The sequence below is a fragment of the Drosophila mojavensis genome, unplaced genomic scaffold (genome assembly GCF_018153725.1).
Source record: "Drosophila mojavensis isolate 15081-1352.22 unplaced genomic scaffold, ASM1815372v1 contig_231, whole genome shotgun sequence".
Taxonomy (NCBI): Eukaryota; Metazoa; Arthropoda; class Insecta; order Diptera; family Drosophilidae; genus Drosophila; species Drosophila mojavensis.
This window is the reverse complement of record NW_025318772.1, coordinates 3,974,210-3,989,056: the sequence shown is the minus strand read 5'-3', so window position 1 is coordinate 3,989,056 and position 14,847 is coordinate 3,974,210. Positions and strand designations below refer to the sequence as shown.

At 44.4% G+C, this 14,847-nt stretch overlaps 3 protein-coding genes across 8 annotated transcripts; 2 read left to right on the top strand and 1 right to left on the bottom strand.

Moving 5' to 3' along the window:
* The first annotated feature begins 297 nt into the window (after positions 1 to 297).
* On the top strand, positions 298 to 6,302 carry LOC6574874 (choline transporter-like 2). 4 transcript variants are annotated; one of them, XM_015167685.3, is made up of 4 exons: positions 298 to 403; positions 768 to 1,113; positions 3,276 to 3,617; positions 3,677 to 6,302. In XM_015167685.3, exons 3-4 carry the CDS (start codon positions 3,294 to 3,296, stop codon positions 5,726 to 5,728), a joined length of 2,376 nt encoding a protein of 791 aa, XP_015023171.1. In that variant the 5' UTR covers positions 298 to 403; positions 768 to 1,113; positions 3,276 to 3,293; the 3' UTR covers positions 5,729 to 6,302. The 4 variants fall into 4 exon arrangements, with proteins under 4 accessions (XP_015023171.1, XP_015023172.1, XP_032584213.1 ...); XM_015167686.3 differs by having other exon boundaries at positions 3,246 to 3,617; XM_032728322.2 differs by having other exon boundaries at positions 302 to 398.
* Positions 6,303 to 6,614: 312 nt separating this feature from the next.
* Positions 6,615 to 9,018, bottom strand: LOC6574873 (augmin complex subunit dgt6). Of its 2 annotated transcripts, none has more exons than XM_044008170.1 (4): positions 7,949 to 9,018; positions 7,439 to 7,879; positions 6,850 to 7,373; positions 6,615 to 6,794 (listed from the first exon to the last, which is right to left on the bottom strand). In XM_044008170.1, the coding sequence occupies exons 1-4, from the start codon at positions 8,817 to 8,819 to the stop codon at positions 6,648 to 6,650; spliced, it is 1,983 nt and encodes a 660-aa protein (XP_043864105.1). In that variant the 5' UTR covers positions 8,820 to 9,018; the 3' UTR covers positions 6,615 to 6,647. The 2 variants fall into 2 exon arrangements, with proteins under 2 accessions (XP_043864105.1, XP_032584220.1); XM_032728329.2 differs by having other exon boundaries at positions 6,850 to 7,370; positions 7,949 to 9,014.
* A 167-nt stretch (positions 9,019 to 9,185) lies between these two features.
* Positions 9,186 to 14,715, top strand: LOC6574872 (zinc finger matrin-type protein CG9776). 2 transcript variants are annotated; one of them, XM_002000864.4, is made up of 7 exons: positions 9,186 to 10,053; positions 10,115 to 10,294; positions 10,998 to 11,185; positions 11,267 to 11,968; positions 12,041 to 12,189; positions 12,258 to 14,305; positions 14,479 to 14,715. In XM_002000864.4, exons 1-7 carry the CDS (start codon positions 9,315 to 9,317, stop codon positions 14,487 to 14,489), a joined length of 4,017 nt encoding a protein of 1,338 aa, XP_002000900.1. In that variant the 5' UTR covers positions 9,186 to 9,314; the 3' UTR covers positions 14,490 to 14,715. The 2 variants fall into 2 exon arrangements, with proteins under 2 accessions (XP_002000900.1, XP_015023169.1); XM_015167683.3 differs by lacking the exons at positions 9,186 to 10,053; positions 10,115 to 10,294 and adding an exon at positions 10,329 to 10,899.
* The last annotated feature ends 132 nt before the right edge of the window (positions 14,716 to 14,847 follow it).

Sequence of the window (14,847 nt, the reverse complement as noted above, 5' to 3'; positions counted from 1 at the left end):
TTTCGCATAGACAATATTTTATATGAAATGAAAAATATTTATATTGAGATAATTTTCTAACTGCTTCTTCAACCTCCCGAGGAGCAAACGATTGGCGTAATTACATCGTTTTTCCCTCATGACAGTTAATAGATGGCCATTTCAAAATAAGTATTTTCAAATTGTGTACATCCATTCTAAAAACTTATTTTGTTGACAATTCACATGTTGCCGTTACTCATATTCGACGATACTATCGCAGCAGACTGCTAATGTGTGTCAGTGTGTATTTGTTTTGACTGCGCATTTTTGCGTTGGCCAACACTGCCTTCAACAGCTGAACTGAAGTGGGGAGCTGCCTGGTTAGGTCTCTCCACTCAGTGTTATTGCGTGCGTTCAAACTGAATGCTCAACTAAACGTTAAGTGAGTGTATTAATTATAAATTTAATTGAAGTGTTTTTATGGAGCATATCTGTGTGCATATGTATGAGTGATTGAGTGAATATATATATGTGTGTGTGTCAGCACTAGAACTCAAGTTGCATGCATAGCAATTTGGGCCAAAAATGCAAAACAACCATTATCGAAAATTGTTGAGCCGTGCACCTTATCAGAAAATGATGTGTAATAAAATAGGGAATATGTGCCATATCGCCTCCAATTCGCGAACCTAGTGTTGTTTTTTTTTTTAGTGCGCTTGTGATGTTGGCGCGCTGGTGTATGTGCGTGTGTGTGTGTGTGCCTTATGATTTATATTTATGTATGTATGTTGCCTTTATGCTTGCAGCTCCAATCGACCAGCTACACCCCCTCCTGAATAGTGCTACTTTTGACATCCAGTGACCGCGCCACTGCCGCCGTTCAAAGAGCAACGTCCGCGACGTCAACGGCAACAAAGGCAACCACTTTAGTCGTTTGCTGACTTTCGCCTGAGACGCAACCCGAACGCGATTCCTGCATTCGGCTGCACAAACAAAGAAATCTAGCTCCCCGCCCAGTCATCCATACACCAATCCATACACACCTGGACACTGGACACAGCTACTATGCAAAGACAATAAAGAATCGCCTTGTTTATTGTTTCAATTGTTAATTGTGTCTGCTGTGGCATAGGAGGAGAAACTTGACAAACGGTGAGTAATTTAAACATGTGTATGTAACCCATTTCTCAGTAATTAATATTGTATGACTATGTGTCGTTTGCCATTTGGGAAAACAAGAAAAGCAACGAAGATAAGAGAAGCGACAGCAGCAGTAGTTGCACTCTTATCTATTTCCTATTTGTCGAGAATGTAAATATCTTAGATAAACAAGATAAAAATTCACAAGTCCGCGACCTGGTGAGCCTCCAGCCACACCAGGTGACTATGACGTCTCTATGCAAATACAGTAAAAAACCATTTGAATGTACCATTCTTTTGTGTACTGTTCTAAGAGTTTAAAGAAACCACTGTGATATATCATCTTAAAATACAGTGATGCCTCCATAGTTCGAAGTCTTGTCTTCTTAACTTCATGTAGTCTTCCGACTACTAAGTAACTATAACCTTATATATATGTATATACTGTAGTTAAGTTCTTCCTCATTTGCATTGTTAGTCAAATTCTGGAAAAATGCATTTGTTTTCCTAGAGAGCCTACGTCGCATTGCACAATTGTTTGCGTATAAAATGATTGCTTACAAAAGACAGCTGTTCGTGATGAATGCTTTCACTGTACTACCTTTGTACATGTACATATGCAAACATATTTGATAGAGCGTTGCGGTAAATGACCTTGAATGTGTCGCCATTGTCGTCACCGTCGTCGTCGCCGTCGCCTTGTCAACCAAAATTGTTTTACACTTTTTTAATTTCAATTTCAATTTCAATGGAAAGCGAATTGTTTCAGGCGCCCATTTAGGCCCCAACAGGTTTGTCGCTTTATTTTTGGTCAACAGTGGCAAGGCAGACAGCTAATAACAACAAAACAAAAACGTGCCACAATCAACAAGTTGCGAATTAATGTGTGTGAGTGTGTGTGTGTGCCAGTGTAAGTGTATGAGTGTGTGCACATAATTAAATATATTTAATACGCTTTTAATGCGTCATTATTGCCAATTTGCGCAACGCTTTGTTGTAGCCGGCAGCCAATGGAGCTCCCGTCTGTTATCAATGGAGCAATGCGGCAGCAAATGTCAATATATACATATGTGTCCATTCACATAAGCATATAGATGCATATAGACAGATGCATATGTAAATAAATAAATAGAAATCTACAAACCCACACACACATGCATATACATATATATACTTGTGTGTTTGAGCAAATTGTGAAAGAGAAAACATTCTTTGTTTTTGGTAACACTTGTATACCCTTTCGTAGAAACATTTTTGAGAGTCGTTTGTAAAACTAGCGAAATTACATCAAATATTGCAAATATTGACCTCTTTAATAATCTGATACAAGAAAAGTACAAAATATATGGATAAATAACTTAAAACTAAACTCTTGAAGTAGCCTCTGTGTCATAAAAAGCGATTAAGATTGGGCTGAACATATAATTCATATATACCTGAATAAGTCTAGCTGAATATGTGTTTATTAACATTTTATACGTATGTTTTTTAGTAGTAGTAGTAGTTAAAAATAGGCTGTTATCTCTTTGATTTATTACGTTATGCTACTTTATACTAAGCTTATGAATATGCAGCTTTTTTTATCTATCATTTTCATAGCTTAAATATACTAATTTTCTGCTTCTGCAGACAGGAACTACACAGATACTAAAAACTTTATAGATCACATGAAGCTGCGTACGTACCTTTATTTTTGATTATTCTTATCAAATGATTTAAAAAGTTTGAGATTTATTTAAAAACTAAGTGTGGTTAGAATTATTTTTAATTATTTTTATAAAAATAATATTTCATACTTCTCAATAATTATTTGCTATATGAAGCTTTCCAGCTATAATATAATATAAAATTTAAATATATATATTATAGAGCATTTACTGTACGCGTAATGTCCGATGATTTATAGTATGCATAAAGAGACTTTAGTGTATGCTGTCTGTTGTGGCTTCAGTTTGAAGCAATGACGAATGTTCTGAAATAACTTACAGTGAACTATGTTTATGTATGTATGTACTATATATACATAAGTGTATTATATCGTTACGTAGAAAGCAAAAACAAAACTGAGAATGAGAAACATACATATATAGACGTAAGCATTATTGATGATACTTAGAGTTGTTTTCTGTTTCGTCTAATGACAGCTTCTCATTTCAATACATGTTTAACCGCAGAGCGAGTGAGAGGCTGCGATGACTGAGAACGTGGAGCTGGTGAACAAATATGGCGAGCCGCTGCGCTATGATCGCAATTTCCAGGGACCTCGACAACGTGATCGCAGCTGCACGGATGTCCCCTGCCTAATACTATTTGTTCTCTTTCTGGGCGGCTGGGCGTTCATTGCCCACTATGCCATACAGAATGGGGATCTCAATAAGCTGATGGTGCCGACGGATATGTACAATCAGAAGTGCGGCATCGACTCCAGCGTGCTGAATAAAAAGTACTTGTTCTTCTTTAATCTGGACCAATGCATTGATCCGTTGGTGCCCATTACGGGCTGTAATACGCCACAGGTAAATTAATTCTGTTTCTGAATTGGTTCTGATTCTCATCCCTTCTCTATGTATTGCAGGTTTGCGTCGAAACTTGTCCCTCACAGACGTTCGTTTGGGATAGCATGAAGAACACTATGAGTCTTCAGGAGCTGAGAGCACGACTCATTTGCAAAACGGATGCGGACAAGGCAGCCATTGGATCTAAAGCGGACATTGAGCGTGCTATCCAGGAAAATCGTTGTGCTCGCTATTACATCAAGAGTCAGCCCTTCCTCAATCGCTGCATGTTCGAGTTCTCGGATCAAATCTGTGAATTGCTGCCCAGCGTGCTGTTGCGTGCTCGGCGGGACTCCACATTACGGTTGCCCGGCAATTCGAGTCAAGTGGAGGAGCTGGAAATGCAGGCGATGGCACTGACCATGCAGAGTGAAGCGCTGGCTCGGGTGGCACCACAAACTGGAAGCAGCAAGCAGGAGCCGGTAGACGAACGGGTCGGACAATGCCGCCGTCAGCAGCTGAACGGGGCAGTCATTAGGGAAAAGATGATGCAAACGGATACGCGACTGGCCAAGATGGTGGGGAATCTGGTGGCCCATTTTTATAATGGCACCCACGATGCCCAGCGTCTGGGCGAGGAAATTGTCGAGGATTTGGTCAACTCAACGTCTGTGGTGCTAATGGCTTTATTCTGTACGCTGCTCGCCTCACTTATCTACATTGCCCTGATGCGCTGGATTGCCGCGCCCATGCTCTGGTTCTCCATTATCGGCGTGCTGGTCGGCCTTCTGTTTGCCATCTACTACAGCTTTAAGCAGTACAGATTCTGGAGCAATACAGCCACGGTGCCGTTGCACGATCTAAATCTGCACAAGCAGTGGCAAAATCTGCTGCAGAATCCCAAGATGTGGCTCTACTTGTCCATAGCTGCCTGCATCGCCTTTGTGGTCATATTCCTGTTGGTCATTGTGCTGCGCAAGAGAATACGTATCTCCATTGCGCTGGTCAAGGAGGGCAGCAAGGCTGTGAGCACCGTTATCAGCACCGTGTTCTTCCCGATCTTTTCCTGGGTGCTATTCATTGGCACAATTGGATTTGCCATTGGCGTTGGCCTCTATCTCGGCTCCATTGGCACGTTCTCTTTTCGCATGGTTCGCCGCCTAACCGATACCGGCGAGGTCACCAACGAGCAGTGCGTTTGCGAGGGACCCGGTGTTAACTACACCGTTGGCGCTGCCTGCGATCCGGAGATATTTAAACAGTATTGTCACATCAATCTGAGGCGCGAGTCCTGCGCTCAGACCACTTGCAGCTTTTTGGAAATTGATAATCCACCGCTAATTCGCTGGGCCATGGGCTACAATGTGTTTGGATACCTCTGGCTAACCTTCTTTATATCGGCCTTCAGTGACATGGTACTGGCGGCCACCTTTGCTCGCTGGTATTGGACTTTCAAGAAGCGGGATGTACCTTACTTCACACTCACACGTGCCTTCTGCCAAACAGCGTGCTACCATTTGGGTACACTCGCCTTCGGCTCCCTGGTCCTGGCCATTTGCCGCATGATACGCCTGGTGCTCGAATACATTGATGCCAAATTGAAGAAGTACGATAATGTGGTGACAAGAGCGATTCTCTGCTGTATGCGTTGCTTCTTCTGGCTGCTGGAATCGTTCCTCAGGTTCCTTAACAAAAACGCGTATATTATGTGCGCGATTCATGGCAAGAACTTCTGTACGAGTGCCAAGGATGCGTTTAATCTACTGATGCGCAACTTTTTGCGCGTTGTCACGTTGGATAAGGTCACCGACTTTCTCTTCTTTCTGTCCAAGGTGCTGCTCACCGCCGGCGCTGGTGTCTCCACCTACTATTTCCTGGCCAACAATCCGTCCGTCATACAGCTCAACCACAAGGCTGTGCCCACAACTGTGGTGGTGATCGCCGCCTTTCTGATTAGCAGCGTGTTCTTCGGTGTCTACTCGATGGCCGTGGACACGCTGTTCCTGTGCTTCTTGGAGGACTGTGAGCGCAACGATGGCACACCCGATAAGCCCTACTTCATGTCCAAGCAACTGATGCAGATTTTAGGCAAGAAGAATAAGCTGCCGCCGCGACAGCGTCGCGGCAAATAAAACAATTGCAGACAAGCATAAAATGGCCGCAAAACCAAAGCAATATGAAATATCCCTTGTAAATGACAGTGCAAATTGTAGCCTAGACGAAGTTGAGGTGCAGGTTGATCTTTGGAATGATATATATACACACACATATTTATATATTTATGATATGGCAAGGAGAGCCGCAGGTTGTGCACGATAACTGCTCATACGATATTTGATTAGATAGATGGCAACATTTTGGGCCGACTGCAATAACTACTTACATCAAATGTAATTAACTTAATGCTACAAATTTGCCAACAAAGTATTGTTATTGACATTATCAATTGCATGCATATAATGTACATACACTTATACATATACACATATACACACATATATATTCGAAATGAAATTCAAATTATATACATACTATAAGTTCGGTGTGCTTATTGCAACGAATGCTCAATACATGAAGTGATAAAACGATAAGCAAATACTGAAATTACAATAGAACTCATATCTTAACATTATTTGAAAATTATGAATTTAAGGCTAAGAATTGAAGTCGAGCATTACTGAATAAATTGGAAGAATCTAATCGTAAGGAACATCATTTTTTATTTCTATTAATATTTATGCACGATTTGAAAATTTTTAGTTAAATTTTGTTGAATATCACTTATTTACAATTGTAATTAAAATCTCATTTCTTCACTTTTTCTTCACAAACGTCCTTTCTATGAAGCTTACCTCACTGAATTTTAGTTCAGTTAATTTTACATAAAATTGCCAAGCAAACATCTTAAAGTAAACAATTGTAAATTCTTTCAAAAAATCTATGTAAGTTAACAATGCAAAAACAAAAATAAATAATTGAAAATAAAGACGTATTTATACATATGTAAACGCATAAAAAGATATATGAAAATAAAAGATTTATATTCAAAAACTAAAATGATATGTCCTTTAATACGTTATCGCTAATGTTCCCCAAGTCATCGTTGTCTCCGCTGAAATCGAGATTAAATTTGGGCGGCTGCGTATTCAATTGATTCGCAACGATTTCCTCCTTAATGCTCTGCACCTGTTGCGAATCCTAAAATAAGAGTGGTTTAGCAAATATTATCTTATTTTACATATATTATACCCACATTTATTGTCTGGTCATTGAGCTGCAAGCGCGGTATTGCTTGCTGTTCGGGCAGTGGACCTGGCACAAGGGCATCTAGCCGCCCGGATGGTGAAGTGGTGAGATTTTGTACATTCAGTGAAGCGTCCAATACTTTCATCAGGGCAACGCTTTTTATGGCATACAACGAACCATTGCTGTTGTTGTTGCTGATATCAGCCGCTGTTGCCTGGGGCATTCGCTCAACGCGAGTTCGTTCGTTGCAATTTAGCGGTGTAAACGGTGAGGTTTCAGTAACAATAGTTGGCTTGGGTGAGGTGGGCATTGTGGATGGAGCCTCATCAAAATTAAATGAGGCCTGCATTGCTTTCCATTTGCTGCCTAGAGACGAGATGTTAGTAGCTGTCGTGTTAGCATGACTCGACTTTTTATTTATGGTGCGCAATAGCTGCATTGGATCCATAATCTTTGTGCGATTAGTGGTGTTGTTTAGTTCCGAAACATGTTCTGCCTTCACCTTACGCGCCGAACGTGGTACTGCGGCTGCTGGAACAAATGTGTGCAAATTAATCGTTTGTCAGCAACATATATTAGAATTCTACTGCTGTTACCCAACAAATTGTTGCAAGTCGTCTCCAGCTGATTGGCATTAAAGTCGTCCTGCAGTGGCAGGCGCACATGCGCACTGCGTACACCACTCGCCATATCCGTTCTAATCGGGGGCGTCGAAACGAACTTCATTAGCAGCGGGTGGTTAGAGGAGCCGGCATGCAGGTGTGGGTCCAAATGTCGCAACGGTGTGGTCGGCACCGCACCTAGGGAACTGGATGCCTCCGAAGCATTACCATTGATGCTTTGTTCCTTATCACGTGCATTAAAACTCCTCTGCACATCGCTCACTTGCTGATCGATCTGTTGCAGTTCGGCCCGCAATGTCTCTAGGCCTGCGGCAACAAATTCATTGGACTCGTTGCAGTGATCGTTGGCATCCAACTGTTCGGCAATTGTCTCGCTAATGTTATTGAAAGCTCTCATCATAGAATTCACATTGGCTTAAATATGATCGTAGATATAGAAGTATGGATGAATTGTTTGAGTAGCGTATTTACTCCAATATTTACCTGTAGCATGATCAGCCTCAATACCACATAACGTCTGGATGCTGCGCAAAGCGTTGTTTGCAGCTTCTTTGTTTAACTTGTGGATCGTCTGTTTTTCCTGAAACTTATCGATGTTGTCCTTCAGCGAATTCAGTGGAGTCTCCAGCTCCGCGATTCTTGCCGCTTGCAAAGTGATTAGCTCCTCGCATTTCTGACGATTAGATGCCTCGAACGCCATTAGAAACTTATCGTCCGAAAGTAAAGTTTCGTCGACCCCAGTTGCCGCTGATATTTCGCTAAATTTTTGCCGTATTTTCTGGGTACATTCACGTAACTTGGCTGTATTCTCGTCCAGCTCTTCAATATATGCTGAAACATAGTCTTTTCGGAATTTGTTTGCAATTTCCATCCTTTCGGCACTCCAGTCTCGGAATTGTGATATGTCTATATCAACGGATAAAGCTTTTTCCCTTTGCTTAATCTGATCCTGTATTACGAAGCTAACAAGATCTAACAAAAAGTTGATGAACTTCATTCCACCCGGCATGACAACAAGGTAAGATTTAATGTTCGCCCAATTGAGATTATGTTTAGCATTTAAATGCTTTAGATAATCAACTGTAGTTGTCCGGAACGTTGCTTCCGCTTTCTTGTCTGTGATGGGCCAAAAGAATCTGCGCTTGAACTCCGCTGGATCCAGTATGCGAAACAAATAGTGCATCACTTGAAAAAAGGCGGGCGGGTTGGGTTTAAGGAACATGTCCCACGACAACAATTTCTTCATTTCATCATTCATGGGATGTATCAAGGCTAAGCCTCGTAGTTTTTGGTTTAACTTTTCACTTAGATCCTTTTCTTCGGCTTTCCACGGTGCAATCATTGTGCGATCCATTTTATGAAGCCTTTTTTCTTGTTAGAAAGATTTGTAATAATTTTTCTTTGTTTTCAATATGTCGACAGTTGTGCCGCTCTGCTTTCAAGATGACGCGAATTCGAACTCGAATTCAAAGTATCGATAAATATCTAAGTACTTCTGTATTTTTGATTAGAAACTTTCAGAATTTCACAATATATGATACATCTTTTTAAATGTCGTTTATAATAAAATACATTCTTTAAAAAAAAGGAGACAATCTGAAATATATTAAACAGTAACTATTTTTTAAATTTTGATTTGTGTATACTTGGTCACACCTGGTCAAGCGCATTATAATCGAAACTACCGATAGTTTGGACAGTTTTCTGCGCTCTCTATCGATAGTATCGACATAATTTTTGCAGCTCTACTGGCAAAATCTACGGAGAAAAAAAATCTAAAACGTATAACAACCATTAAGTGCACATTAAGAGCGCAAGTGATTAGTGGAATACATTCCACTCATTCATCATGGATGACGACACACAACTGAAACAAGGAACAGATAAGCGCATAGGTAGTTCGCTGGATGACGGTCCACCCGGCGTGGACGGCAATGATGCTAGCGAAAAAAACGAGGCTCCAGCAGCCGCGGCGCTTGCATCTCACAAAACGAAGTCGAGTTCACGTCGGCGCTCAACATCTCGACGTCGCTCCAGCTCGCGTCACGCTTCTTCACCCGTGCGTCGCCGGCGCTCTCCTACTCGATCACCGACGCCGCCACCGTCACGTCGGGGACGCTACGATTCACCGGACTATGGCCGCTATCCGCCGCGGCGACGCTTCGAGCGACGACGCTCACCAGATCGTCGGCGTTCGCCTCCACGACGTGGTCGACGGGACCGTTACGGTAGATCCCGATCCCGTTCGCGCAGCGGCTCACCGCCACGACGAGGCGGAGGTCGCGGGATTAGTCCGGCGTCTCGCTGGTCACCTAAAAAGAAGCCAGCTTCGCCGCCTCTGCCAAACCAAGCTGCGCTTGCCCAGCAACAGCTAGGTCATCCTGTCCAGGCTGGAGCTTACGGAGTCATGCCGGCGCCAATGTACGGCCAAGCAGCGTATGGTGCACCGGATGTATATGGACACCAGTATGGCATGGCGCCACCAAATGCCTTTCCGCCGCCGGGACCACCACCAGGCTATATGCAAGGTCCGCCGCCCACACAGGCTGCCAACTTCAACACGGGCTACGGCGCCTGGGGCGTAAATGGTAAGATACCCAAGTTAAATTATGTATACATAATGTGATACATAATATATATTTTGAATAGAATATGGACAACAAGTCTGGCTGCCGCAGCCGCTGGGCGCTGTTCCGACAGCAACACCTGAGCCACTGGCAACTCAGCAGATTGCACCACAGCAGCAGCAGCAACAGCCGCCCGCGGCAGTCATTATGGAGGAGCAACCAACTCCGGCGCTTGAGAGCGCAGGTTTGCCACCACAGGACGGTAAGTGTGGAAATGAACTTTGACTTTGCTACTTACTACAATTCACATGCAAACCTCTCACATTATATATTTTATTGTTGTCATGATTTACGCGCCCCCTAACAACAACAAAAAAACCAACTTGTAATTGAATTTGTTAATTGTAATTTGAAATATGCGCTTGCAAACGCACAAAAGTATTTAAGAAAATGCATTGTAAAAGACATTTAGAATCTAGCTATAATATCGCAGCGAGAGCTTAAACTGACACGGACTTTGGCTCTGACGACACTTGAAATATTCAATTCGATTTACGTAAGCAAAGCGCCACAATGTCTCGTTTTTTGTCGTGTTTTGTCTAAGACCCAACTTTCTCGTTTGGGGGGAGCGGCGGCACGGTCACACAGTGAGCAGTTACGACACGGCACGTCAGGGCACAAAACGAACGGTCAGCCCGTCAGAGCGTCAGCCTCAACATGCACAGCCAATACCAGATGGACAGCAGTACAAGCCGTCATTCCCGATATGCTACAAACCGATTCGATAACGTTCCGGCGAACGCATCCGTTGGTCTCATTTGCCAACAGTGTGTAACTAGCCGTGAAATGCACTCGAGACTGCATTTTGTAAATGAAATTTGAACTTTAAATCATCTAGCGAGAATGCGCATTAATTAATTTCTTTCTCTCACTCCCAAATACAAATCAATCATCAAACATGACAGCTGTGGCACAGGAGGCGGAAAATCAAAAGGAAGAGCTGAAAAAGCAACGCACCAACTACGTGAAGAAGGTTTCGCTGCTCAAAAAGGAAATGAAAGTGTTGAAAGACCAGCGAAACGATCTGACAGCTGGCGATGCACCACCATCGCCAACAACAAAGAATTTCATTGAGGAGAACGATCGTCTTCAGGCAAGTCAATGAATCAAATTTCAAAGATATAGCAATCCATGAAATTTACTTTCAAATAATACTTTCACATTTAATTTTCAGGTGCAAATCAAAAAGAAACTGGACACAATTGAGAACGTTATAGACATGTTGAATGGTATCATTGGCGACGAGGAGGCCGACGAGGATTCGGAAGTCACGCCCAAAAAGGAGTCAGAGCCCGCTATGGGTAAATTAGGTCAAACAGCAGCCGATGCTTCCACCACGACAAGCGATAGCTCTGATAGCTCAGATTCCAGCTCATCCTCAAGCAGCTCGTCAGACTCATCCTCCGAAGAGGAGGAGAAGAGCGACGAAGAGAATGGCACAGGTGACGGCAGTCCCACAAATCGTCTTAAGAATCACGCCATGAAAACAATGAAGGCTAAACAACGACAAGCGGCACCGCAGTCCAAATCGTCTGCACCGCAAGTGCAAAATTATAATTATGTATTCTTTGATCCCGAGCAACATTGGTGCGAAAGTTGTAATGTGTTCCCAAAAACGGCGCGCGACTATCTAAAGCATCTGCATGCCGAGGAGCACATGAACAGAGAGACTATGGAGACGCCCTGGCATGTGGGCATCGATCATGATCCGTATCCCACTTACGATAAGGCGCCCATCAAGCGTGTACCTGTGCGTGGACTACAATTTCTGGTCCCCGCTAGTGCCTGGTATTGCAAGTTGTGTAGCGCTTGGATTGGCGATTTACACTGCGCCTCGGTGCATCTGAAATCTCTTACGCACTCCAACAGATATGATGTAAGTGAATGTGAATATAGAAAAATACGCAAGCTATAATAACAATTTTATTATCTTGCTTTTCCATTGCAGTTGTTCTTGAAGAAGCAACCGAACTATGAAAGCGAGTTTCTAAGTAAACGCGAACGGGCCCAGCAGCAAAAGGAAAGCGAGGAGGCCAAGCTCAAGAAGGCCAAGAAGGAGGATGAGAAGAGCTCCTCGAAGAAGCGTAAAAAGAAGAGGTTTGTACAGTATTAAATATATATGTAATTATTATTAAAATTCAAAGTTTTCCTTCTTTTCATTACAGCAGCGAAAAGAAGAAAAAGAAGCGAAAGCACGGCAAGAAGCATAAGCGAAGTGCGAATGCAGGAAACAGCTCATCCGCATCATCGGATAGCTCTTCATCGGATGAAGCGGATGAGGCGCAGCAACCAAAGAAGGCACAGCCCACAGCAGAGGTCGCGCCATCAACCAATGCTTCATCAATACGTGTGGCTATGCGTAAACAGGATGCGACTGTGCCGGCTAAAGTGGAAGCGGTATCCCAGGAGGTGCCACCGCCACCGCCCTTTATAAAGGATGCTTTTAAAGATACAACAGAACGTGGAAAATGGACGAGCGCCAACAATGAATCGAAAGAGAAAGAGGAAGACCAAAAGAAGCGCGACGATGCGATGTTGCAACAATGGAACACGGTGCAGCCAGTCATAAGCGAGAGCGAGAAGAAGCTGCTCGAGCAGCTCAAGGGCAAGCTGAAAAGCAAATCCCGCCCGGCCGATGAGAATCGAAGTTCAAATGCTGCTAGCGATGAGAAATCGCGACGGACCGCTTCGAAGCGACGCAGTCCATCCCCACGAAGTGGAAGTCGTGGGCGCACAGAGCGTGATAGACGTGATCGTGAACGTGATCGTGAACGCGATCGTGGTCGCGATCGGGATCGGGAGCGCGATCGTGACCGGGATCGTGATCGAGAGCGAGACCGTGATCGCGACCGCCGGCGTTCTCGCAGCAGGTCGCGCAGTCGTGGCCGTAGGCGGATCTCCCGTTCTCCTGTGCGCGCCGGTCGACGCAGTCGCTCACGTGATGCTCGCTGGCGTCGCAACAGTCGCAGTCGCAGCCGCAGCCGTAGCCACTCGGAGGAGCGCGTCGAGCGGCCGGTGATCAAGCATCCAGAGTTTCGGCCGCGTCCACTGCCCGAACGCAAGCAGAACGATACTAAGCGTGATAAAAAAGAGCCAGCGGCTAAGCCAAAAGTAACCAAGAGCAATGCGAGCGCCACAGCTGCCGCTACGGGCAAGAAGTTGCCATTCATTGGTAAAATGCCCGTGCTGAAGAAGCAGCCAGCTGTTTCGACAACCGCTACAAATTACAACGATCCGAACGCCTACACCAATGGCAACATGGAGAATATACCAGTGGGGCCACCTCCGCCACCGCCTCCGACCGGAATGGGCATGGCGAACGCAGTACGTCAGATTGCGCCAACAGCGGCGCAGATTCAGATGGCAATGATGGAGGATGCCTATGGCAATGCGCCACCTTTTCATCCCGATGCCGGTATGATGATGGACTATGATGAGCTAATGCCGGATCCAGTGCAGTTTGCCAATTTAATGACACATTGCCCGCCACCTCCGCCGCCTGGCAACAGTGCTAATGCGGCCGGGACCGACTCCCTGGATGCAGATCAACTGGCTAACGATGAGAACGGTGAGGACGATGTGCTTCCACCGGGCATTGATGAGGCTGAAACCGATCTGGTACCGCAGCCGCTGGTAGCGACGACGCAAACTCGCGACGGCGAGTTGCCGAAGGACTTGGCCGAAGCTCTCGATATTATATTCCCTGCAGATAGATCAGCTGACGACGAATCCCATCAGAGCAACCAGACGCCAGCTGTCCCGCAAACCATAACCACCATCGTGGAGGATGAACCTGTGCTAGACGAGCACAACTTACAGGATTTGGCGAAGCGGGGCATACATCTGGTCTCCATCGAGGAGACCACATCCAACTCAATTCCAGGCTCAACACTTGACGACGCACTCCAGTCGAATGATTCATCCATGCAAATCAGCGCTGATGAGTCCTCACAGGGTGTCTACCAAAAAGCAAACGGCAATGCGGAGAGCACAATTAGTCCCAAACAAGTGGTGGCGCAAGATATACCCATGCCTGGCTCACTGCCAGCTGAACCCGCAGTCGAAGTCAAGGCCAAGGCCGAGGAATTGTTCAATGTGAGCGACATACCCCAGCCACCCGACTCGCCGACAGACAGTGAAAAAATGCGTCGCCAGTCGGAGCTGGACGAATTGGCTATGCTGGGAATCGACAGCAGTGACATGGCAGCTCAATGTATGTAGACTGCGCCTGCACACAAATCAAGTCACACACACACCTGCACTTGCACTTGCACGCCTGCTCCCTTGCCCACAAACACACACACACACACACACACACATACTCATGCATTTCATTCATCAATTGCCATTACTTGGCTTTTAATCTGCATTTGTGTATTTCTCTAGATGCGTTGTAAGCTCTGACTTGACCATTTGGCCAAGAAACTGGCTGCAGATGACGCCATCAGCAGCCGCTCCATATCTGGCTTAATCGCAACGCAACGGGGCAACAAGGGACAGCGCCCAGATCTAATTCATTTTATTAGTTTTACTTTATTCCTATGTATGCCTGTGTTTATCTGACGAAATGTTCTCAATAAATGCACATATATGTATGTAATATATGTATGATTAAACTAGAAATCACGACTATATGTATAAATAATGAATGGTATATGGGTAGGAGTATATGGAATGCTTACTTAAGGACATATACTAATGTTTTCAATTGATACCCACGATTTATACAGAAAATTGAACGAGTTTTCCATTAAG